The 23,730-nt window shown below is 44.6% G+C and overlaps 13 protein-coding genes across 13 annotated transcripts; 5 read left to right on the top strand and 8 right to left on the bottom strand.

Annotated features, from left to right (window-relative positions):
• Positions 1-182: 182 nt before the first annotated feature.
• VTP01DRAFT_240 (uncharacterized protein) lies at positions 183-1,033 on the bottom strand (the record flags this gene model as incomplete). The annotated part of the gene is made up of 4 exons (XM_069380857.1): positions 183-276; positions 342-448; positions 870-929; positions 992-1,033. 4 exons carry the CDS (start codon positions 1,031-1,033, stop codon positions 183-185), a joined length of 303 nt encoding a protein of 100 aa, XP_069244660.1.
• An 814-nt stretch (positions 1,034-1,847) lies between these two features.
• On the top strand, positions 1,848-2,264 carry VTP01DRAFT_239 (uncharacterized protein; the record flags this gene model as incomplete). The annotated part of the gene is made up of 2 exons (XM_069380845.1): positions 1,848-1,886; positions 1,938-2,264. 2 exons carry the CDS (start codon positions 1,848-1,850, stop codon positions 2,262-2,264), a joined length of 366 nt encoding a protein of 121 aa, XP_069244659.1.
• A 71-nt stretch (positions 2,265-2,335) lies between these two features.
• On the bottom strand, positions 2,336-2,554 carry VTP01DRAFT_238 (uncharacterized protein; the record flags this gene model as incomplete). The annotated part of the gene is made up of 1 exon (XM_069380834.1): positions 2,336-2,554. The coding sequence occupies one exon, from the start codon at positions 2,552-2,554 to the stop codon at positions 2,336-2,338; it is 219 nt and encodes a 72-aa protein (XP_069244658.1).
• A 564-nt stretch (positions 2,555-3,118) lies between these two features.
• VTP01DRAFT_237 (uncharacterized protein) lies at positions 3,119-4,120 on the bottom strand (the record flags this gene model as incomplete). Its single annotated transcript, XM_069380823.1, has 1 exon — positions 3,119-4,120. The coding sequence occupies one exon, from the start codon at positions 4,118-4,120 to the stop codon at positions 3,119-3,121; it is 1,002 nt and encodes a 333-aa protein (XP_069244657.1).
• Positions 4,121-4,422: 302 nt separating this feature from the next.
• VTP01DRAFT_236 (uncharacterized protein) lies at positions 4,423-7,412 on the bottom strand (the record flags this gene model as incomplete). The annotated part of the gene is made up of 2 exons (XM_069380812.1): positions 4,423-6,776; positions 6,842-7,412. 2 exons carry the CDS (start codon positions 7,410-7,412, stop codon positions 4,423-4,425), a joined length of 2,925 nt encoding a protein of 974 aa, XP_069244656.1.
• Positions 7,413-9,006: 1,594 nt separating this feature from the next.
• On the top strand, positions 9,007-9,397 carry VTP01DRAFT_235 (uncharacterized protein; the record flags this gene model as incomplete). The annotated part of the gene is made up of 2 exons (XM_069380801.1): positions 9,007-9,072; positions 9,128-9,397. 2 exons carry the CDS (start codon positions 9,007-9,009, stop codon positions 9,395-9,397), a joined length of 336 nt encoding a protein of 111 aa, XP_069244655.1.
• A 41-nt stretch (positions 9,398-9,438) lies between these two features.
• On the bottom strand, positions 9,439-11,253 carry VTP01DRAFT_234 (uncharacterized protein; the record flags this gene model as incomplete). Its single annotated transcript, XM_069380790.1, has 8 exons — positions 9,439-9,528; positions 9,599-9,869; positions 9,940-10,089; positions 10,150-10,205; positions 10,538-10,833; positions 10,880-11,023; positions 11,079-11,111; positions 11,169-11,253. 8 exons carry the CDS (start codon positions 11,251-11,253, stop codon positions 9,439-9,441), a joined length of 1,125 nt encoding a protein of 374 aa, XP_069244654.1.
• A 1,148-nt stretch (positions 11,254-12,401) lies between these two features.
• VTP01DRAFT_233 (uncharacterized protein) lies at positions 12,402-13,579 on the bottom strand (the record flags this gene model as incomplete). The annotated part of the gene is made up of 3 exons (XM_069380779.1): positions 12,402-12,512; positions 12,569-13,266; positions 13,336-13,579. 3 exons carry the CDS (start codon positions 13,577-13,579, stop codon positions 12,402-12,404), a joined length of 1,053 nt encoding a protein of 350 aa, XP_069244653.1.
• Positions 13,580-14,149: 570 nt separating this feature from the next.
• On the top strand, positions 14,150-17,115 carry VTP01DRAFT_232 (uncharacterized protein; the record flags this gene model as incomplete). The annotated part of the gene is made up of 16 exons (XM_069380768.1): positions 14,150-14,618; positions 14,687-14,750; positions 14,816-14,838; positions 14,899-14,942; positions 15,006-15,099; positions 15,152-15,216; positions 15,274-15,387; positions 15,449-15,530; positions 15,590-15,657; positions 15,719-15,817; positions 15,883-15,962; positions 16,024-16,074; positions 16,129-16,456; positions 16,531-16,583; positions 16,642-16,741; positions 16,801-17,115. The coding sequence occupies 16 exons, from the start codon at positions 14,150-14,152 to the stop codon at positions 17,113-17,115; spliced, it is 2,049 nt and encodes a 682-aa protein (XP_069244652.1).
• Positions 17,116-17,311: 196 nt separating this feature from the next.
• On the top strand, positions 17,312-18,124 carry VTP01DRAFT_231 (uncharacterized protein; the record flags this gene model as incomplete). The annotated part of the gene is made up of 5 exons (XM_069380757.1): positions 17,312-17,452; positions 17,513-17,575; positions 17,639-17,739; positions 17,807-17,973; positions 18,036-18,124. 5 exons carry the CDS (start codon positions 17,312-17,314, stop codon positions 18,122-18,124), a joined length of 561 nt encoding a protein of 186 aa, XP_069244651.1.
• Positions 18,125-18,272: 148 nt separating this feature from the next.
• On the bottom strand, positions 18,273-19,492 carry VTP01DRAFT_230 (uncharacterized protein; the record flags this gene model as incomplete). The annotated part of the gene is made up of 6 exons (XM_069380746.1): positions 18,273-18,385; positions 18,450-18,558; positions 18,619-18,745; positions 18,804-19,017; positions 19,084-19,335; positions 19,390-19,492. The coding sequence occupies 6 exons, from the start codon at positions 19,490-19,492 to the stop codon at positions 18,273-18,275; spliced, it is 918 nt and encodes a 305-aa protein (XP_069244650.1).
• Positions 19,493-19,833: 341 nt separating this feature from the next.
• Positions 19,834-21,750, top strand: VTP01DRAFT_229 (uncharacterized protein; the record flags this gene model as incomplete). Its single annotated transcript, XM_069380734.1, has 8 exons — positions 19,834-19,986; positions 20,042-20,150; positions 20,214-20,365; positions 20,419-20,632; positions 20,702-20,835; positions 20,896-21,420; positions 21,493-21,645; positions 21,703-21,750. 8 exons carry the CDS (start codon positions 19,834-19,836, stop codon positions 21,748-21,750), a joined length of 1,488 nt encoding a protein of 495 aa, XP_069244649.1.
• An 899-nt stretch (positions 21,751-22,649) lies between these two features.
• VTP01DRAFT_228 (uncharacterized protein) lies at positions 22,650-23,688 on the bottom strand (the record flags this gene model as incomplete). Its single annotated transcript, XM_069380723.1, has 4 exons — positions 22,650-22,839; positions 22,904-23,122; positions 23,175-23,608; positions 23,659-23,688. The coding sequence occupies 4 exons, from the start codon at positions 23,686-23,688 to the stop codon at positions 22,650-22,652; spliced, it is 873 nt and encodes a 290-aa protein (XP_069244648.1).
• Positions 23,689-23,730: the final 42 nt, after the last annotated feature.

Genomic DNA, 23,730 nt, shown 5'->3' with positions numbered 1-23,730 from the left:
GTGCGCTGCTGGTTGTGGAGAACCTGGCTGTGCAAATATTCAGTGGTGACGACCTGAAGAGACAGCGTTTGCGTAATACAAACAGAGAAGCAGCAAGTACAAAACGACGGGCCGCTGCCGCTGACGAGGCAGCTGTGAGCGTTGAAAAAAATTGAAGTGAGCAGACTTCAGAGAACGCGACATCAATCCTCGGCGAGGAGCATAAGGAGGCCATTTCGAAGCACATTGATGAGCGACTGCTTCAGAGGTTTGAGGGGCTCAAGGTCTCCAAGAGTACTGTTTATGACTTCGTGAGGAGGTTATTTACGATTTTCGGTAGACCGGAAGATTTTCCATTGTACCCATGCATGGAAAACTCGGCGAGCATGGCATGATTTCTTGTGTCCTGGATCTTATCCTGCAGCCTTTGTTTAATTCGATTTCTTACGGTGGTATGTCGACTGTTGGCCTGATTGATTGGTGTTTCGTTTCCATTTACCAGCACTAGGTCTCAAATCAATGCCAGCGAAAGAAAATGCTGTACGCATCGAGTGGAGAGATCGGATGCTATCTTAAACGATATCCAGGGACTATCTTTCGGTCGCTCCCGAGTATTTGGAGAGGTGAAATCAGAGGATACAGACGAGAGATCAAATGCAATGGACCTTCTACGCATAGCTACTTTTGCAAAAGACTGTATTGATTGCGCGCGAATGAATCAAATTGTTGTGTTCCAGGCCGTCAGTGAGTGCTTCCTGTAAAATGATCAATTATTCTGTTGATTTATGAATCTTTGCGATATGTACCGCGGTCACTTTCTACGTGGAAGCCCTGATCGACGAAAATGTCTATGTGCTCGCTGAATTACATCGCATTATGTATGAACTTACCGTTTCAAGAGCATACTGGTCCTCATCAATGACATAGTTCATGGGCTCTGTCTGCAGTGTCTAAATCTGACGCGCCTGGTCTACGGACACTCGTTTATCCAAGCAGCATGACTGAAACATACGCTATCTGCAGGAAAAATGTACAGTGCAAAAAGGCTAAACATTGAGCATGCTCTTTAAAGCAGCTATCAGACAGTACTCCATGGACTTTATTTGTAGCTTCCGAATATGATTTAAGTACGAGATCTCGAAAACTGCACCCATGCTTTTCTCATAACTAAGTATGGAAATGAAACGCGAAAATCCTGGGCGCACAGTATCCTCTTTCTTATTCTAAACTACTATAATCTTGAAGAGTTCGAGGAATGTCTGCTTCAGGAGTCAGCAGCGAAAGGAGTTGCATATTCGAAGCGAAGCAGCGTGAAACCCGAAGCAGCAGAGAATGGCAATGTACATGTCACCTACCATTGTACCCAAGGTGGGCAGTACCGCAATAACTGGGGAAAAACAGCCGAGAACATACAAAGGCAGAAGACAACGATTGCTAAAGGCTGTCCCAGCCTACATCCGCGTCGCTGTCTTGAAGCGTAACTTCAAAAAGTATCAGCACATTCCCCGATTTCCGTTCCAAGTGGATTATAACTAACAGCAGGAAGACGACGTACTAGACACCCCAGGATGGGAGTTCCAGGAAGAGGAAGAATGAGACGTTCTAACATTGACATTGCCGCACCGGCCTGGATCTGACCTTTCAAGCAAGAATTTACTGCGCGACGAGAAATTGAAGGAAGTAGTTGTATCAGCAGTTATAATGGCAATGGAATCAACGGTGATGCGTACCATATCGGCTGTAATGAACACGCCGACGTTCGGAAATCCAGTCCTCGGTACAAGCAGATGAAAGACTTGATTTACGAGATGTGCTTAACCCGGTTAGCAACTTCTGGAGCCCTGGTAACACGGTAGATTCATGATTATATGCTCTACAAACGGGCTATAGAAATCAAGCTGATAAAGGTGCGGTTGGATTTCTTAGAATTGTTCAAAGTCTAACGTAAATCCTTATAGGCCGATGCTCGTCGATTAGAGTTATACATAGAACGACGATCGACAGAGTTTGCCGATGCTCTCCGGCTTGCAAATGAAGATGCCAATGGTCGTCCTGGGCACCAGATGGATGGAGAGCCATATATTCTGCAGCAGATGAAGCTCAAGTTTGAAGCCTGGGCTCAAAATCTTCAGCGCAAGTTGAGGCACATCCTTGAGGATGATGACAGCACCATCGCTCTGCAAAAAGAAGATGAATGCGAAGCATTCCGTTGTGATGAAGAGGTAGCGGATGGAGATCTTCAGCTGATAACTGAAGAAGAGTCAGAGATATTGGAGACGATGTAGCAAGAGTTGGTCGATATGCAGTAAGAATATCAGTTATATTTCTGATTGGGATATAAATAGACTTACTCATCTCAGGGACTCACAGGCTGTTCCCTTCCAAACTTGAAGTGGACGAGAGTGCCCATATCCCGCTGCACTTTGTGGACAGGAAGGTTTTCTATGCGTGTCACTTCCTTCTGAGCATTTTCGAGGTTTTTAATAGCCTTATCAATAAACTCAGGAGAGCTTTCAAAGTACTTGTGACTCTTCTGGAGCTGTTCGCGTAGTTGGGTTGGGTCAAGGCTTTGCATTGTGTTGAAATGTAGCAAAGAGGAATGGAGCTGGTGAAGGGAAACGTAACAGGCGAAATTTAGCAGTACGGGGGATCAAGGGGGGACATTAGGGGGAAGCTTCGTCGAAGGACATAATTTGAGAATTAAGTCCCTTCCGGGAAAGGGAATCCCCAGTAGCCTGAGGTGCTGTGCTCCGAAACGAGTGTCCGTAGACCAGGCGAATCTGACAGGTTGTTATAATTTACAAATACTGAACTGGTGTTCGGGAACATTTAGACCGTTAAGAGAGTAGATATGTTGTGAAATCCAGATGTATGGATATGCTGATTGTTGAAAAGGGGCATTGGAAGCAATCTCCAAAACAGCGTTTATTCGAGTTGGGTGGTACAATATCACGGGATATTTGATGTTTAGTAACAATACGTTGATCCAAGAATGCAATGTTGGTGGTCATGGGGGGAGCCAAATATATTCACTGAAAACAGCACGCATTGCGGGGAAAAGCGGGTATCTCTCGGCAAAGATGAATTATCGGGATTATGTAAAGGGAATGTCTGCAAAGGGAGGGTGTGGGTATAGCGATCAAAGATTGACTTCCAAAATGCGTTCTTTGACTCTGCCTGCAATTTTCTGCACAAACGATTCCACCAATGCATACACGCCGCTGACAATGCCCATTATCCCAAAGACAACCGTGATTATCGCCGCGAAGGCAGCAAACGCTAATAATCCTCCAAGAGCCGCATCTCCGCTACATGCGCTTAGGTCAGCTAGGTAGCAACTGTAAAAAGGACACGCAGACTGATCGCAGCAGAATAAGAATGGCGTAGGTGATGCTGGAGAGCTTATAGCAAAAACATAAACGAGATATACGAGGCCGAGCATTGAAACGGTGACAATCCCAGCGAGGAAATATACTCTATCCATCCAAAACACCGTTGGTCCGTGCAGCTCTAACCATTCTGGATCGTCGGGTCGCGGCGGGCGACGAAACATATACACGTCCACAGCCTTGCAAACGTAGGCCATACACACCGTCAACGTGATTACCAAAAGGATCGTTACACTGCGCACGAAAACTGAATTGCTGACCAGCTCAGCATACCGTGGTCTGTGAATGTTGTACTTGTAACCACAGAGGTCGCAAGCAACGAACGATTCTTGACGTGGCGACATTACCCGCCACCGATTTAGGCAGTCAACGTGGACGTACATCATGCTCCCTTTGCACCGGCATGGCCGAATTAGGGGGTTGTCCTTGCGTGATCTCCGTACTTGCGACTCTTCATCGGCCGTTATGTGCACTTTGCTGTATGGGATGCTGCTTTTACTGACGCTGTCAACATCTTCCTCCTCCTCCTCCCCTTCAGAGAGACCACAGATTCTGCATTGTCGATTGTTTTGTTCGAGATGTGCAGCGTTTGTTGATGTGCTGTTGACAGCTGACGCTGGGCCTCTCTTGGCGTTTGTAGGCTCTACGTGATTCCGGGAGGATTCTTCCCGGTGTTCGTTTGGTTGGGTCGAACTTAGGAGCGCGACGTTCTCGTCGCTGGGTACAGTCGGCAGCGTAGGCGATAATCCCATGGGATTCACAATCTATCGTGTGTGAGGAAGAAAATGAATATTGCATAAAGATGATTCAGAACGATATTGCTGAGTTTCGGCTGGTTTGCCGCGCCCTTGACGCATTGGTGCTCCCTGTTGCTACGCAATGAATCTGTGTATGGAAAGTGGCGCAGCGTTATCAGATTGCTTCAATGTGTCAAATGCTCAATCTTTTGGTTCTATATTCTAAAAAGATATAATACTATACAAATAACAAAATGCAATGTGTTGATAATGAATAGTGAACAGTGCGTACGTAAAGTAACTAGAATTTAGATCATCTATACAGTGATCTGAGGAGTATGAGCCCGAAGAGGCTTCATGAAGCGACGCTTGAAAGCTTTGTACACTTCGCCGAAAACGATCAAGAAGATAACGAGACCTATGGAGAGACCCCATTCCCAGGTGATGCCCAGCATCTTGAAACCATCAACAGCAACTTGCGGGATGTACAAAAAGAGCACCAGGACAATAACATCGAAGATAAAGGTACCAATGGTTGTGCGCGAGCGCAGTGTCTTCTTGATGCCTTTAAGATCCCATTCAACGGATCTGTAGCTTCGGCAGTGTACCATGACGACAATCGACGAGAACAATATGAAAACCAAGAGACCACCGCGGCCACGGAAGAAAGAGTCGCACGGACCAGCTTGATAGTTTGTATCGCAGTCAACAGCACCGACACCATCACCGAGAGTATAAAGAGGTACAGCAAATGCGACGATGCAGCAAATAGCGATGGCAATAGAGTATACAAAAAGATCAAGTAGGATTTCCTTGTTGAAGAGACTTTCGGTTGGCGGTCTTGGAGGCTCCTTCATAACAGTAGGCGATGCGGACTGTACACTGAGTTCAGCTGCAGGTGGGGTTACTGCTATGTAGATCAAAATCATTTGGATCGTCGACAAGGGAGCAGCAGCCCTGCCTTCGGGATCGCGGATTGCCAAACAGACCATAACAACAATGGCGAGACCAGCAAGAAGAATCCAGTAGTACAAGAGGAACCGTTGCATGTTTTGATAGATGCGACGACCTTCTGCGATGGCACGAATAATAGTAGCAAAGTTGTCATCAGTCAGAATAATATCAGAAGCCTGCTTGGCGACATCGCTGCCGTTCTTGCCCATAGCGATACCGACATCTGCAATGCGTAGAGACGGAGAGTCGTTGACACCATCGCCAGTCATGGCCGAGATATTGCGTCGGCGAGCGGAAGCCTGAATCATCTTGACTTTGGTTTCGGGTGAGCATCGAGCAACAACTAGGGGCAACAGAGGTAATTTGTCAATTTCTTCGTCGGATAGTGCATCAAACTTGGGGCCAGTCATGACAACCTTGTCGACCTGTTCCGGGCTCAAGCTCTTGTCAATAATATTGATTTCCTTGGCAATGGCGCGTGCAGTGATTTCGTGGTCACCAGTGAGCATGTGAACGGAGATGCCAGCTTCGTGGGCTTCTTGCACAGCCTGACGGGACTCTGGACGTGGAGGATCGTAAATACCAGTGAGACCGAGGAATTCAAGATCCTTTTCGATATCGTCTCTAGGGTATTCCTTGTGGATTCGGTCGCTAGGAGGCGGTTTTTCAGCATCAATTGAGTCCATTTTGCGGCAGGCCAAAGCGATAACACGAAGACCCTTGGAAGCGAGTTTCTCCACGGTTTCCATGACGGCTGACTCATTGGAGACGTTAGTGCAAAGTGGCAAAATTCTTTCTGCAGCACCCTTTGTGTACACGTAGATATCGCCGGTTGCAGAGTTTCGGTTAAGAGTCGACATACGCTTGATGGTAGAATCGAACTGATACTCGGCAAGCATTTCCCATCCTGCCGCGAGCAACTGTGGTTTTCCGAGACCAAATTTGTGCGCGAGGACTTGCAAAGCGACCTCGGTCGGTGCACCGCTGCCGATCCAATTATCCGAATCCACTTTCTCGTCAACCTTTTCAGATTCTTGCTCCTGGCGTAGCATGATACTGGACATGTTGCAAAGCGCGGAGCACTCTAGCAATTGTCGGACCTGCGTAGATATGGCAGACTTGTCGATATACTCGGCTTTGGCAGTGTCAACGGCCTTGTCCGTGAGCTCCGAAGTGCGATAGACCTCTCCCACAGGTGCTAAACCGTTAGGTTCCACAAAGAAAAATCCTTCCCTAGGAGTCCAGAAGCGAACAACCACCATTTTCGCCATTGTCAAAGTGCCAGTCTTATCGGAGAAGATATTTGTAACCGATCCAAGGGTTTCCAAGACTTTGAGTTTGCGAACAATTGCTTTTTGTTGGGTCATTTCCTTGCCACCAAGCACCAAAGTTACGGTAAGGACCGTGGTCAGACCAGCCGGAAGAACGGAAAGCGCTGCAGTCATGGCATACAAGCCGATATCGTAGTTGGCCTTGAAGCGCACAGATGCCAAAACAATAATGACAAAAATAACAGCGACAATCAGAAGCGAAAAGTACATCTTGTCCAAACTCTTTTGCAGGCGTGTTCGGTCGTTATCGCCAGCATCCTCGAGCTTCTTTGCCACCTTTCCGATTTCCGTATGCATACCAGTCGCAGTAACGATTGCCTTGGCGCGTCCTTTGGAAACAATCGTAGAGCTGTAAGTCATGTTGACACGATCGCCTAAGGGTTCATCTGAAACCATTTTCATGTAAGTATCCCTAGATTTTGGGGTTTGTTTGTTGTTACACGCAACGAACCTGCATTGTCAAGGACGATCAACTGCTTGGATACAGGAACAGATTCACCCGTCAAGAGCGCCTCATCGACTTCGAGGTTTGAGACTTGAACTAGACGAGCATCGGCAGCAACGGAGTCACCCTCCTTAATCAGCAAGACATCGCCGGGTACGATTTCTCGGCTCGGTATCGAAACTTCCTGTCCTTCGCGCAAGACCAGGGCCATTGGAGACGACAAGTTCCGCAATGCAGCTAGCGTTTGTTCAGCGGCATATTCTTGCGAAAACGAGAGATACAGGTTCAGGACAGCGATAAAGACGAGTAGCGAGCCGGTAGCATAGTCTGCAAAGACATAGGATACAACACCCAGGGCAATGAAGATCCAGTTCATTGCATCAATGAATTGCCGCAAAAGTACCTTGATCCATGTAGCTCCGCCTTTGGACGATAATTCGTTGTATCCGTACTGTGCATAGCGATCAGACGCCTCCTTGTTGCTAAGGCCAGTTTCGACTGACGTTGAGAAATGCTTTATGACATCCTCTATTGATCGAACGTGCCAGTCAGCAGCTAGCACTTCGTTGTTGGTCATAGATCCGAAAAGAACGAGGTAGAAAGAACTTTGTTTCCCTAAATGTACCGGGAGAAAGCGTGGACGGTTTATATATCTTGAAAAACTGAGCTTCAAAAATCCGAATCGGCTTGCCCGGAACATTGGATCTTTCTGGCGCTGCTTGACGAGATTTTCTCTCTTGTTCAACCTTTTTTTTTAATACCAAACTCGTTGCAACATTGCTTTTCGCAGGCATGAATAGTATGAATGGCCGTAAATTGATCACATGTCTGGCTATTTCATTTCTTGCATCCTCATTTCTCGTCATTACATAACCCACCGGTTGATTTTCCATAGTATTCAAGGATAGCAAGACTCCGGTATTTCCGATTGGCTAGGTGCCCGTAGAAAGTGCAACAATACATATTCCTGGAATCTTTTGTTCGATGCTCGCTCTCAGTTTGGGAATATTCCCGCCCACTGTCTAGTTGATGCTTACCTTATATTGTCATCAATTCATCTTACATTACTCATGCAAGGTGCAATGAATAATACCTTGCATATTATGCACATAGATGTATATTGCGATGACGTTTGGCTTCCACGTGGTTGCACTTGCCGACACGGTCGTCATAGTTCTGACCGACGCCAAATACCATGCATTTACGGATTCTGCTACTCTACTTGCTAGCAAAGAAAGGTATCTAAACTACAAACGGTCTTATCTAGGTTGTCAAGCTGGACAAAAGTTTTTCTAGTACAGATGTTTATTGCAGAACATAATCGCTAGGTTATAATTAACTTTCGTGCTGATCGCCACGCGACAGTAACAGCTCAATCCCACCCTTGATTCACCGAAATCCAAGCTCAATTTCTCTGTTTTACAACTGCAATTTCTACAAGATCCATTCAGCGCAGAACGTCTACGAACACCGATTTAAGCATGTGAATTTGCTGATTCCATCTTCTGCCACCGCGCGTTTGTTGGTTCCAACAAAAGTTTACTATACATCGTCTTTAGTCTCTTCTTTATACTATTATTCCCACGATGAAAATTTTCAGGATATATCATTCGGCTATGTGTGCATGAGCGTTCTTGCAAAATTTCTTCAGGGTATTCTACAATTATGGATTCATATAGACTGGTAACAGCATTGGTAATTTTCTGGATAGGTCAAATTGCTATAAATATGGATTTGTGAGCAGAATATGGAGAAGTTGGACGATGTGGTTCCCACATCCCTGCAACGAATCCCTTTATTAAAGCTCGTACAGAACCATCGTTTTTGATCTCATTACACTTGCAGTGACAATGAATAATTTATAGACTAGCGAGATAGACTAAGTCTGAGACAACATAGAACGATTTCAAAAGGATTAATAGGAAGTAAGTATGTAGGATTGAGCTCGAGAATCGATAGTATTTTCTTCCAGATTTTCTTCTTCTCTATCATTAGAAGATCAATTCGCAATATGAAAGTGCGCATGTTTCCAAGATCACCATCCATGCTGACTAACGATGCTGACTGATTGGGATGGTCTCTCAGGCAGTCCCGATGATGCAATTTTTGAAGTATATCAATCCAGGAACACCGCAGGACGATCGAATAACGCCTTTCGTTTCTTTTTCGTAATGTCAGCCATTGCACAAGGAGTAAAAGAACTAGTAAAGAAAGCCATTGCAGACAACCGAGTAATGGTGAGTAATGCCAGTGTCTCCACTTCTACATAAGAACCAACTCTTCATTCCGCAGGTCTTTAGCAAAAGCTACTGCCCTTACTGCACAGGAGCCAAAGATCTATTCGAAGATCTAGACGTCTCGTACAAAGCGTACGAACTCGATACCCGCGATGATGGCGCTGATATCCAACAAGCATTGGCCGAACTCACTGGCCAGAAGACAGTTCCAAACATCTTCATTAACAAGAAGCACATCGGTGGTTACAGCGCCTTGGAAGAAGCATACAAATCTGGAAAATTGCAAACGATCTTCAAAGAAGCAGGCATCCAGGCAAAATTGTAGATATAGATATAAAATGGTATATATATGTATTCCCTGGTTTGTTATGAAGTAGATGATGATGAAGATGGAGATGGTCCGCCAAAAGTTACAAACTTCGGATCGAGAGGAAGACCTGTAGCGGGATCAATGTTCTGTAATATATGAAACTCAAACGTTAACCCAACTGTGTCTGGATAATGCAAACGCCATATGGAGTCTTACATTTTTCTTGAGCAAACGTTGCTGCCGGATAAGACGTGCTTCGTCAAAGGAGACTTTTTGCTTTTTCATGATTTTTAGAATCTCTTCCTTGTCTTTAAGACCAGCTCGTTGATCGTTTTGCTCCAAGTTTGCTTCCAAATCAAAGTATGAGCTGGTCAGTCCGTCTTCAATATCGTCTTCGAATGAACCGATTGTTGTTGGTAATAAATGGTAGCCGAGCATACGGTTCATTTGGTCTGCGCCCCGATTGGCAAGTTCGGCCAGTTTCTTTCTAAAAATGAAGCATACTGTCGGCTCTCATTAGCGCAACATACCAAAGCTTTCATGTACTCTTTGCCAACCTGCTAGCAGCAGCGCTATTATTGCGATTATGAGGTACATTGTGTAGATTCTTTACGCTGTTGGCTTGACGTTTGCCAAGGAAACGAAGGCGCTGTTGCTCCGCGTGAACAATGGTGTTCCGCGCACGAGCCAACAATTTGTGACGGAAGCTACAACAGAAGCTTTATCGCATGAAACCCTTATTTCCTGCATTGCTTCAAGAACCATACCATGAAGCTACTAACAAAGCTTTGACATGCGTAATGCTCTTTTTCGCAGAGATATACTATAGTTTTTATGTCATTGAGGCTAAGGTGCTATGAGAATAATGCATCTTTCTAAGGACGTTGACCAAGAATCACTACAGCAGAGATGGAGGCGATTCTATAGCTACACTCTATAACTACAGTTATCCTCATTCTAATCACGATCATCATTGGATGGTTCATAGCCGCTGTCTTGAGTATCGCCGGGTTCGTCTGAATCACTGGATTCCACCTCAGAATCATCCTGTTCTGACGTATTCACCATCCTCGTCTTTCAACTTATGCCTCTTGGTGTAAATGTCAAGTAAAACATCCTCTCCTATTTCGTTTCTCCAGTTATTCACTCTTTCACTGGGAAGCTGAACTCGACTCTGTGCTCCTTGCCCTCTTCATCCTTGCAGCGCATTACTGCTTGATACGTTCTTGATACGTATATTTCTTTGCCTTCTTGCACCTCCAAAAACTGGTAGTCAGAGCCTGTCAATACTCGGTATCTCCTTTCTCTTTGTTTCTCTGACGAGAAGTGGTCTTCTGGTAGATGCCGCTTTAGTGCCTCTCCCGGACGCAGTGCCGTTTCTTTGACCTGCTCCTCGTGTTGCAACCATTCTTCTCCTTGGACGCCTACTGGTGCATATTGGATCTGTCCATCTTTATCCCTGTGAGGTCGGAGCAATCCTTCAATATGCTACCGCACCTTTGCGAGACTGTGCGTATCTTTTGGAACCACTTAGGATACCTGCGCCCTTTGTTGGACTGTACCAAGTCCATAGCTTCCGTGCTCCAGGATTAATAGCACAGATATGCTGCGCATCTGCCTTGGCTCCTGGGTTTCGATTTTCTAGGGGCACTTGGGTGCTTAAAAGTGAGTGTCTACAGGAAGATTGGATGCCTACTTCTACCGGTCGTGACAGTAAGCGATGCTCCAGCTATGACAGGTTTCCAGTTAGTACTGCTGCTAATAATTGCTGACAATTTCTACTCACGTTGCCGAACATCCCCACAAATCTGCTCAGCTTCAAGCCGATGGAAAATGCCCATAACGTCGTGCAGGCGTGGGCATTGATCCATGTTGACAGAAAAAAATGCAGAGAAAAGAGGCCGTTCTCTGTAAGACTATCTCGTATCTATCAAGATGACGATATATTTGAAAATCGCCCCCTACGGAAAGGCGCAAATGGTACGCCTCGTGCTTTGAGTGCCCTATTGAACAATTTTCTCGGCATAGCACGTGCACCGAACGTCATTGATGGAAAGGAGACAGAGTAGGTGGGATCCTGTGAAAAAGTGAATTCGTTAGGTGCGTTAGTCATTCGAGCGTTTGTACGCTGGGCAACCGAACCTTTGCGCTTTTAAAATTCATTCTGCCTCCTGCTGCGCGGATTTCTTGTGCTTTCAGCATGGTGTGCAGCGCTTGCTGGATGGAGAAAAGTCGATCGAGTATAGAATCATATCAACAATACTTGATGATAACTGGTAGTCAGACAGCCGTTAGCATTCTTCAGGTCCTCAAGAGCAGCGCTTGTGTGGGTTGCCTGCGGATTTCTCTTCGGATGCCTTGAAATTGTACTTGTGTCGGCTTGCTCAGCGGCATCTTTCCGTAATTATCGCAGTTGACTGTCGCCTTCTGCGACTGTTTCTCTTTCATTGGTAATTGTTCTCTATGTCGGCCGAAGGCGAGTTCTGTAAAGATTCTGTCTCATGTTTCAAGGTAAATCCTCGTCATAGTCCGGCGCTATGTTAGAATTGAAACCAGCGTGTACAATGAGTAAGACATCTCAGTAAATAAATGCATTATAAAGGCTTACCACTTTTTAATAGGAGCGGCTTCTTCTTTGTATTGATGGTAATAGTAGGCGATCCTGGCTGAGCGAATCCAAGACAATACAGTTTTCTCCTCTGGCCATCCTGGCTTTAGCGGCGCCGCTCTTCTGGTCTAGCAGATGGCACTAAAGCAGGATAATTATCTAGACTTTCGGATCGGGAAGAAAGCCGCCATGAACCTGATGAAGGAGCATTTAAATTACTGATCAAGGAGTGTTATCAAAATATTCACGGCTCCTGTGACGCATAATAGTCATTTCATTGTTGAGAGCAAGTATCAATAAAGTTTAAGAGTCGCTTTCCTTTTTGGAAAAGGTTGTTTGGTTCATTAGCTCTACAGTCCGCGGTCGCTATGGCGCATCCGTACATCATTAGTAACTTTATTCAAGCATCTCTTAATCCCTTTTCTTCTCAGAGTTTTGCATTGGTTTCGAGAACCACGGTACGAAGCGGTTAACTGATCGTTGATACAGCTTGTAATCGGGGTATTTTTCCGTGGAGATATACTACACGCATCGTTAGCTCTTTATCTTTTGCCGTGGCATGCTACGTATTGCAATACCTCTGTCAGCCAGGTGCTACCTTGGAAAAGCAAAGTCAAAAAGAATGCACCCAGTCCAGTCCAATGCAAATACAATCCCGGGTCGCTCCATGTGGCATCGCCAGCTTGTACGCGAGTGATGATCGAAAACAGATATACAGCCCACCACATGGCCTGTTCAGCAAAGAAATTGGGATGACGACTGTATTTCCATAAACCACTGCTGCAGAGAAAACCGCGCTTGTAATCTCCAGTCAGCTTGTTGCGGTCATTGTGTACAAATTCGAGAAGAGCGAATTTCTTTGTCTGGAACATGAGCTGCTGGTCGTCAGCTACGACTTCAATCAGCAAAAGTCCCAAGAATAGGATGGCCGTAACACCGTCCAGCCAAGTCAAGTGCGTAGCCTCAACAAGACTGGCTGCATACAGTGGAGCAGTCATGAGAATGAAGAGATTATCTTGCACTGGGCCGATGAAAACGATATTCAAGAGGAACATGCCGATATTGCCGATTTTTTCGTGGATGTACGTGAAGCGATAATCTCTACCGGACCACTCATAACCGCCTTTCCGCGCAAAATTGTATGTAAGACGGATACCCCAAATTGTGATCAGCAGTGTGGCGAGGAGCAATCGAGGGTTGAAGGCACCTCGGTTTAGGTAATCATGCAACGTGAAATGCCAGCTGTAAAGAGGAGGCAAAATCGACCACGCTTTATCTGTACGATGATATCCGGATCCGCATGTTGATTTAAAATGCAATAATCTCTTGTTTGAACATTACGTACCAACTTGACTGTAATTCCTCGTTATTTCACCCATAAGGACATGAAATATAGCCAAAAAGCACGCGAATTCTGCCGCGATAGCGTAAGCATTCGCGTGTGTGTAAGAGTCGATCAGGAATGTTGGATCGTTGAAGCAAACTTTTACAAAGGACAAGCTGTCCCCTCGAGCGATCAGCTCGAAAAGATTCTGGAACCCTTGGAGTAGATCCTGCTGTGTCGATTCCCAAGAGAATATCGAAGACATGGTAAAGACTCTAATTGCACGCGGAGAGCTCAGACTGGGGAAATGTATGACAATGTTTCGGCTCCAGAATCTTGCCGCTTAGTGAACAGAGTGCTTCCAACTAACTATCAACAGCCTTGTTATAAACTACCAGAGACGAAAAACATGTGCCTTATCTCGAATTGAATCTGTTCAGACTATTATCCTGGCGAAAGGGACTTGTATGTCTACTACACATGGCTATATCTAGAAGAATCATGTATAGCATCTAAGAGAAGGTTTTATATCAGGGCTCTTTACATGCTCAGAATTAACCTTACTAGGAGCGAAGAAGGGAATTTATAACAGCCGATGACATGCAAGGTGACATCGTGGGCGTAAACTCCCTAAGGTTTACCGCGGCATAAAAAGGAAGATCCTCAGCTTTCGACGTAGCCACGCCTGCACGGAGCATGATGTATGCCAGAAATGTCGTACTGACCCCAGATGCAGGCGCTAAGGACGCTTTGACGCGCATATTACTCGTTACACAGCTCAATGTCACGGACCCAACCTTGTCCGACCGCCAAACTTTCCTTTCTTGTTTCCAAAATGACCAACAACAACTACCTTAGTCCCGCAATGTATACCCGGCACCGATCACCTTCGACATCGTCAAGCACCAGCACAAAGAGCACGAGACTACAACCGAAATCTACCTCAAGCACTTTAACAGCATCTCGATCGACTTCACGGACAATAACAACTTTAACTCCGTCTATTTCGACGTATGCACGGCGAAAGAGCAGTGTCAGCAGCACTGCCAGTACGGCAAGCAGCACTACAACGATAGCTACCAGTAGCACGAGCATATCAACACATCATTCGGCTCAGCTGTTACCAGGCAGCGAAAATGTGAAAGTGGTTGTCCGTTGCCGACCGCTTGCGCAGCAAGAGTTCCGAGACTTTGCGAGGAACTGTTGGGACATCCTAGTTCAAGAAGCCAAAGTTCGATTATCAGATTATGGTCTCCAGAAACGCCGCGAGGTGAACAAAGGACGTCAAGTAGAGTATCGTTACGGTAAGCTTGTGGTCAGCGCATTGATGCCACATTTGAGGAGGTGCTGAGACGAAAATTCAATCGAGCAGATCACGTTTTCCATGGTAGCGATAATATGGAGCTCTACCAAAACAGTGTGCAGAATATTGTGCAGTAAGTAGGATTGCAGTCAATGATACTTTGCTAAACTGGAGAATAACTTTATATATTCATACTAGACAAGCTATGGATGGCTATAATGGTACAAACAATATTCGAATCTTGATTATATTCCGGTTTTATGCTGACAGCCGTATTTTAGCCACTGTATTCGCATATGGACAGACAGCAAGCGGGAAGACATATGTAAGTCAGTTATTTGAACTGTCTGATCAACTGTGTACTGACCTAGACGGCGTGTAACTTAAGACCATGGTAGGTTTTATGCTCATTTACAAGATAGACTTTCTGATGCAATCCTGTATTGTCTTTATTTCGGTATCAATTGTTGATAGATGGGCAAGTTGAATACAGCTTTACATTTCATTGTCCAGAGTCTAACAGGATTTATGCAGGGACGGAAAATGAGCCTGGCGTGATACCAAAAGCGGTTGATACCGTATTTGATTGCATCAAACAGGTATAGTCGCAAATGATTTACCTATTTATGCGCTCTTCTAAGGAATGGTGCGTTTAGACAATGAATAGAGAATTTGTCCTTCGAGTCTCATATTTGGAAATTTACAACGAAACAATAAGGGACCTGCTATCGCCCGGAAATGACAATCTAAGAATTCACGAGGATAGAAGGGTGCGTAATACAGAAAGAGGATACAGGACGCATGAGTAACTGAAAGAATCGAATTGCATAGAGAGGCATCTACGTTAGTCCATTGACAGAGGAAGTAGTGACTTGCCCGCAGGATGTGATGGCAATTATTCGAAAAGGAGAAGGTAGATATCATACATACTGAATATCTCATGTGAATCTAATAGTTTTTCTATGCTGTTAGCCAATAGACACATCAGTACCACTGACTATAATCTACATAGCAGCCGAAGCCATACTATTTTCCAAATGGTTCGTACTCGCAAATTGTCCGAAAACTCGTATTTTCAATGGGCTAACTTGGCTTTTCAAGGTAATCGAGAGTAGAGAACGTGTCAGCCAGAGCACATCCCTGCTTCCAAGCTCTCATTTCAACGCTGAAAACCATGAAGCTATGAAAATTTCTCAACTGGTCTGGTTTCTTTGATTTTGAAAATTATATGATTTGTTGTTAATTGAATGTGCTTTTATCATCAGAATTTGATTGATCTTGCGGGCTCGGAAAAGGCAGCAAGCAATGAAGAACGAAGAAAAGAAGGCGCATACATCAACAAAAGGTTGTCAGGCTAAAAGCTCTAAGAAAGATCTTTGTCTTATTAACCATTTTGGTATATGAAGCTTGCTCACTTTAGGCACCGTTATATCGAAACTTACAGAAAGCAAGAAAAGGTGATTAGATTTCACGCAGTAGTGAGGAGTGTGCACTCACAAAGCATCTTTTAGCATCACTGCACATATACCATATCGAGATTCCAAACTTACCAGAATTTTGCAACCCTCATTATCCGGCCACGCGAAAATCGTCGTCGTTTGTACCATAAGTCCAACATCTAATTCTCTGGAAGAATCCATAAATACCCTTAAATTTGCAGCTCGTGTCAAGAAAGTAATCATCTCGGCAAGCAACGAAGAAGTTTTAAATGACAAAGCGCTCTTGCAAAGATATCGCAATGAGATCTCTGAACTCAAGTCCAAGTTACAAACTGCAAACAGTTTCCTGCAGCAAGAGAAGGAAAGTGCAAAGTCTATGCTAATGGCTGAACGGCAGCAGGTAAACATATATTGCACCTTTGCACATCTGGCTCTTTGGTAAAAGCGATTGACGTTGCATTGTATCTTGCATAGCATGAACAACAATTGAGGCAAATGCGACTTGTGCGGAGTGCCTTAAAAGAAAGGCAAGCTTGCATAGCTGTTTAGATACCCATAATTAAAATGCTTACTAGAATGCTATAGGATTGACCAACTCACGCGTCTTATCTTAACGTCATCGTCTGTCGCCATGGCACCCAAAGAGGAATCATCCACAATACTCCTCAGTCCTTCTGTTAGCGAGGTAAACTAGAACGTGATAGGAGTAGCAAAGAGGATTCAATGCTCTAATATACTGTGTAGAAGTGTCCAAAGAGCGAGCAAGAGTCGTTGAATAACATGGATCCATGGGCCACCATTCGCAAACTTCAAAGAGAGCTAGCCCAGTCACAATCGAGCAAAGCAAATACAGAAAGGTTGCTGGCGGATAGTCAGCAGCGCGTCAAGGAACTTGAAGATGCTTTAGATGAACAGAAAGAATTGGTAGATCGCGTAGCTCACCTGGAAGCAGAACTTAGCGTCACAAAGGCAGAGCTAGAGGTCACTAAGATGCTGGCTCAAGAACCTAGCAAGAGCACCAGCTCCATTGTGTCCTATCCATCCCCACCTTCTTCGTAAAGCTTTTGATGAACATTTTTGTGCTATATCTCGTCTCTTTTTCTCCCAGATTACAGAATCATACATTTGTAGTGCAATAGATGTACATTTTAAATAACCACACAGTCTGCAAAATTGCTCGCTTCTCTTTTTTGGAAGTGCGTACTGAGTTTTTTTTTTTTCAAGCCAACTGCATTTTTTTCCAACCATCTTCGATATGGACACTGCCGTGACGCCAGGGCAGCGGCTTGGATATGCCGAGGACTACATAGCTGGTCCAGGAACCTATGAAAGGGAAGGGTTGCTATATGCGAGCGTCGTTGGATTCAGACGCATTCGAACACGAGATGAGGGCAAAGTACGTTTGGAGAATTACTCGGTTTCGTGATCGCGACGATTGACGACGTTTAATCCATAGCTCCCGGTAATGAGCGTTACTCGAGAAAAGGAACAATCGGCTGTTCCCGAGGTTGGCAGTATCGTACGTAGATCGACAGATCGTGAATCTTGATCAGCTTGTTTCTCACTATCACTGTACACTTAGGTGACGGGCAAAGTTATCCGTGTATCTCCACACACCGCTGTTATTGCCATTATGGTTGTAGGAGACACTCCTTGCAGAGAAGACTTCTTAGGATCTATACGGTAAAGGCGGTCTTGCTGTATTGCAGAGTATATGAGTTTGCTCAAAAATCATATTTGTGACGCACAGAAGTCAGGACGTACGGGCAACAGAGAAGGATAAAGTCAAGATCTACAATTCCTTCCGGCCGGGCGATATCGTGAGAGCCGAAGTAATATCTCTGGGTGATGCTCGACATTACATGCTTTCAACCGCAAAGAATGAACTTGGTGTCATATTTGCAACCAGCGTAGCCGGTACGTAGCCATGCATCAATCATCTCATCGAACCAACGTGTTAACGGAAGAATACTCTGCAGGAGCTACAATGATTCCCATTTCATGGCAAGAGATGCAATGTCCTATCACAAAAACCATCGAGTACAGAAAATGCGCCAAACCCTTCTAACGTTAATTAAAAATGTATATAGTCTCAGCATTTGTCTTGATATAGCATGTCAGTTTAATATGTTACATGAACAGAAAATAATGGCACGAGAAGATGATATATGTATATGGATAGAGGGAACTGAGATATGAAGGCATGAGGGTGGTCACTAGAGCGCCTCGCTGGCTGCCCTCCGGAGCTCTCGCTCCCATTCTTCCATACCCTCGTATTCATCGTGAACCTCTTCTTTCTTGCTGCTGTCAACCTTGGTATTTGTTTCGTCTAAGAAATGAACAGTGAGTGGATCAAATATTGGCCAATGCATGTGCCTTTCTATAATCGATACCTTTTGCTGAAGCCTTTGTCTCCTCTTTCGCTTTATCAGCATCCTTTTTTCCGTCTTCCTCATCGTCTTCATTTTCGTCATCTCCAGCGAAATCAAATAATACTTCGTCCTTGTACGCATACAAATAAGTTTACGTCGAGCAATACTACTCGTTATCTGCCAACTTTACCTTCTCTTCTGGCAGTTCTTCTTCTTCAGAGACAGCCGAGGGATCAATATCAGTGGATGAGAGGACTGCTTGCTTCGCTAACGTGACCCGATAGAAATAGTTTCTCCAGAACACTGGCTCGGTGATGCTATGCGATAATTGTTAAACTCGTAATCTATATGTATTAAATGAGCAAAAATACTTGCTGTTGGGGCACGAGAGCAAATCGCATCTTTGCCAGATTAGGATCGTGTTGCAAGGAAGCCTTGGCCGACTGCTCATATGCCTTAATGTCGAACTGGAAACTCGTGTCTTCTGGCGGTGGAATCAAAAAGTTCCTCTTGTCTTTTGATAGTTCCAAAAGCTTAAGCCTCATGGGTTTTTCGTAAGCTCCGTATCCTTCCCAAGGAGCAACAGGAACTGATATAAAAAGAAAAGCACTCAGCCTTGTGTCTACAATGCTCGCCAGCTAGAGTCTATTATTACCTGAACCTCGACTGCGGCCGCCTTCGTTCGCCTTAGCCTTTACAAACTTCTCTCGCTCTGCCTCAAACGACTCGAGAGGATTCGACAAATTGGATGGGAGGTCACGTACACGCTGCTGCACAGTCTGTGTAAAGTCATTCAAGCGCTTGAGAGCTCCTGGCAGGCTCTCTTCGGTTTGCTTTTGCAGAGTATTTGAGAGCGAGTTGAATCTCGTGCTTATCGTCGAAAAAAATGTTGAGGACTTTGTCGATTCTTTACTCGTGCATTTAGCTAATGAGCTTCATTGTTACAAGATAATCCTCGTACCTGAGGACGCCATATTACGAACGGCGGAACAAGATTTGCTTGTCGGGGCAAGACGCCTATTGATTTTCAGCATGGATGTAAAGGAAATCTTGCAGGTGATCATATATCGAGAGGATGTGACCCTACAAACTGTTTTGGTCTTGTATGTATTGTCTTGGAATCTTGGCAATAACTATTCTTGATGCTACTTGAGAACGAGCTTTCTATGAACTAACATAATTATGCTTCGATGCAAAGAGGCTTTGTGCCCTACATCATTGTTTCTTTCATAAGTACAACAGCATAAACATGCTCACAAGCAGGCTATTTAAGATTCTACATAATGTTATGCAACAAAAGAGCGTTTTGTAAGGGGAGATATTTCGAAACCAGTTGACGGACAGCTGCATGAAATTGCTTGCCGCACGAGCATGTCCGCAGGTTTGTCTTGACCTTTTTGACGAAATGACCTTTTACGCAGCCAAGGCGTGCGGCTGCTTCACAAATCAAGTTTTGCAGCAATCGCAGTTCGATCTCGCGATTGTCGACGCTGAGAAGCATACGACCGAGAAATCTACAGGCACTGCAACTCACGTCGTCTACACCATTCGTTTTCAGGTCAGCTAGTTATACAGACTGACCATACGCATGTACTTGCTGACAGCTGATACAGGGCAAGGAAGCCAAGAGACGCTATAGGGATTTCGACTCTTTTCGTACGGCCTTGACACAGCTATATCCTGACGTTCTCGTACCACCTATACCGGGGAAACATTCATTGAGTATGTATATCCATACAGTTATCGTTGTGCTTGAACAGCTGATAACGATCTTTACCCGAAAAGCGGACTATGCGAATTTACGTGATAGGAAAGACGATGCTTTGATAGAAAAGCGAAAACGGATGCTGCTTCGATTCTTGACGCATTTGGCGGCACATCCCCGTTTGCGCCACGAACACGTTTTTCATCAGTTTTTGGATGGCAGTGTACTTTGGGTAAGTGATACTAAATATATCTCCCTGAATGGAAATATCTAAAGCAAATGCAGTCAGAAGTAATGAATTCTTCACCCATTTCTACTTTATCTAAAGAAGGCGATTCCGCCAAGTATTTGCTTGGCAGCGCTGGGGCGCTTCTTCAACATGCCACAAAAGAGCCAGATCCTCAGTTTGCTGACACGGAATCCTTGATTGAAGCCCATGCTCAGTTTGCCACATCTAAACTGGACAGGACACAGCAACGGCTATCACGAAGACTTGGAGGTATGATCCACTCTGAATTTCTGACCAATCCCAAATATAAAGCTCATCAGTATTTTCATGTATTTAAAGAGATATCGATGGACTATTCCGAGCTCGGGCGTATATACGACACATTGAACTTACACGAATCAGGGCAGTTTGCCAGCGATATCAAACGGATCGCTTTGGCAACAAGCTCGACGCAATTGAATATGGCGCAGCTGGTATAGACGCATATTGAGAGGAAGCTATCGAGAAGGTTTAACATGTTTGTCCATTTCTAGGTACATTCTTTAGAAATAGACTTTATGGAGCACATGCATGAATACGTACAATATACCCAAATCGCGAAGGATATCCTACATTATAGACGTTCGAAACGTGCGCAGCTTGAGCTCATCCAATCGACATTGGAAAGCAAAAGCGTTGCTCTGGAGAGTCTATTAAAAACCGAAGACCACGCAGTACAGATTGAGGCAGCGCTGAGCAGTGGAAAATCACTCAGTACGCTAGTGCAGATTGCATCATCCAATGTGGATAGCGACATTGATACCCGCTCCATCGAAGATGATTTTGCAGCCATAGATATCCACGACAGACCTTCCTCCTCCAACGGCGGCGACGGCAGCGAGTATCCTCCTAGTGCAAGTGCTTCTGCTATCCGTGCGTCCCGCGACCGCTACAAAAAATGGGCATCACCGAGGAAGCTGCTGGATGCCATGAGCAGCACTCTGCAAGGCATGATTGATGTTGATCCTGAGGCCACGCGCCGTAACCAAATCGGAAAGCTTCAGCGGCGAGTGGCAGAGGTAAGCAAATGAACGAATTGTGAGATAATCTGTTTCGAGATAGTATGCTAAAAAAAGAGAACACCGATTTAGCTCCAGACGGATTTGACCAGCACTGAGCAGGAACTCGAAACCATATCAGAAAATATACAACATGAGTTGAATGATTTTAAGCGTAAACGGACAGTAGAGCTTCGCGCCATGATGATCGCGTATGCAAAGATCCATTTGCAGTACTGCGAGGAGGTATGTTACTGCTGAGCCCGCACCCGACATCATTCACATGCTCATTCATCAATTTAGAGCGCTCGAATATGGCAGGACGCTAGACAGAATCTTGAACTCCCGTGAAAGACAAATGAGAATAAATTTATTTTTTGTTGTATGCCATGATATCAAAAAAGATATTTAATAGTAAAAAAAACACCCAAAGAATTGATTTCTGAAGAATACAGATTGAATAATGCTGATGAGTTCACACTGATACTCGAGGCTTGCTTACATTCCTTGCATGCCGTAATCGTACGTACAATACATCTTCGAAAGCGGAAGCCGATCGGAGCTTTTAATGATTTCATGCAAAACGAATAGGTGACACACGCATACTGTATTTTAAAAACAGTTGTCGTTTGGAGCATAAAATTGCACCACAAACAAGGCAGATTTAAACCTGTGGAATAAAATTAATAAATATTCTTGCCGTATTGGTTCAAATTTGCCATGTAGCGCAGTTGCCAAGCCGATCTCAATCAGTAAAAATTCCAGGTATTACAGGCTTGTATCCGTTTTTACTTACCGAATCATCTAAAGAGAAGCAGTCTCAATATTAGTACTTCAATAATATTCAGAATCCAAGATGAACTGCAAAGCTTGCCGTAAAAACCTAAACCCTTTCGGGTCCCACGTTCGCAGTCATTCCATCGCCGAATACCACGAGTGGCATCTTGCCCTTGCTTCGCTGCGGTACTGTTTCTCGTTTCCATTTTTTTCTCTTTGTAGTTGCAAATGTACTAGCGTCGATCGCAGAGCCGATTCTCGCTGCGACGGTATTCTGATGAAACATTTGGTTGATTTACATGGATATTTCGAGATCCCCATTTCACGTACTTCTCAGTATTTCGTCGGCGCTGTTCTCGATACTGTTTTCTCTTCTTGCGATACTTTTTTCTCTTCTTCCGGTTCCTGGCGCGTTTCGTCCGCTTCTTACGGTTGTACTTTTTGCCGCGTTTATTATAACATTCGCAAGTTCTTCACATGCTCTGTTTCGGCCTTGTAAGTTCGGGAATCGTGTATGCGCATGGTATCGTAAGTAGAACTCGCGTAAGGTCGTTCATGAACCAGGAGATAATGCACGTATCGATTATAGCGTTGGATGTTTGCTGTCTTCGCAGTAGGAAAACGTGACTCGATGACTTCAATACCATGTTATTTTTTCCGTTTCTGTAATCGTTTTGTTCTTTGCTTTGCACCTATCATGTTACTGTATTCTGATCGGCTAACTCGCCGTATTTCATGTTCCTGTTCATCACATCCATAGGCTGCTGTGAAAATATGTCGCCAGCCTGGATCTATGGCGCATACATGGAAATATTCGTCCACTTCTTGGCTCGAGAAATCTTCCAGGTCCAGCTGAATGCATGGTTTTCTTTTAGCTCTTGCAAATTGAAAATGCACAGCCTTACCATCTGTGTTGATATGGTTTGTAAAGATGCTATTGTCATCACTAGAAGGGTACATTAATTAATGATATGGTATATTCCATCTGGAAACCATACCTAAAAAATCTGTAATTGTCCATGTCGAAGACTTTTTGGAATAGCGAGCAATAGCCTTCATATGAATATGATTCGCTGTTGTCGTTAAGCAATACCCTTAAAGCCTTTCCGTTTACTGCTATAAAGCGCTGCTTGAGAGTCGGCACTGGTGTAAGAGCAAACAATTTCGGCAATGTAGGTGTGGGTTTCATAGTATTCTCGGCTGCTGCATGCTCTCGCTTGTACTCTTCTAATATCGCACGGAGCACAGGAACAAATGCGCCAGGCGTCGCGGACATGCTCTGCGTACTCCATGGCCTGGGTGCTAATGGCCGCAAAAAGTCCTTGAGCTCTTGTATGGCAAGTATCAATTCCAATGGTGCGTCAGCAGATCCATCCAAGTCTGCTGGTTCACCTCCAGCAATCCATTCGTGGTTATAATCATTGCTAATTTTCTTTAGCTCTCCTTTTGACAATATTTCCTAAAAAAAGATCATGAGCATACCACAATGCCGATTTTTATAGCTCGCAGCATTACAGGCACAAACTTGTCCAATTTATACTGGATATACGATAT

Source organism: Rhizomucor pusillus (assembly GCF_041956525.1).
Source record: "Rhizomucor pusillus strain CBS 183.67 unplaced genomic scaffold VTP01scaffold_1, whole genome shotgun sequence".
Classification (NCBI taxonomy): domain Eukaryota; kingdom Fungi; phylum Mucoromycota; class Mucoromycetes; order Mucorales; family Lichtheimiaceae; genus Rhizomucor; species Rhizomucor pusillus.
The sequence above is the reverse complement of the archived record's forward strand: the minus strand, read 5'-3'. Positions and strand labels throughout refer to the sequence as shown.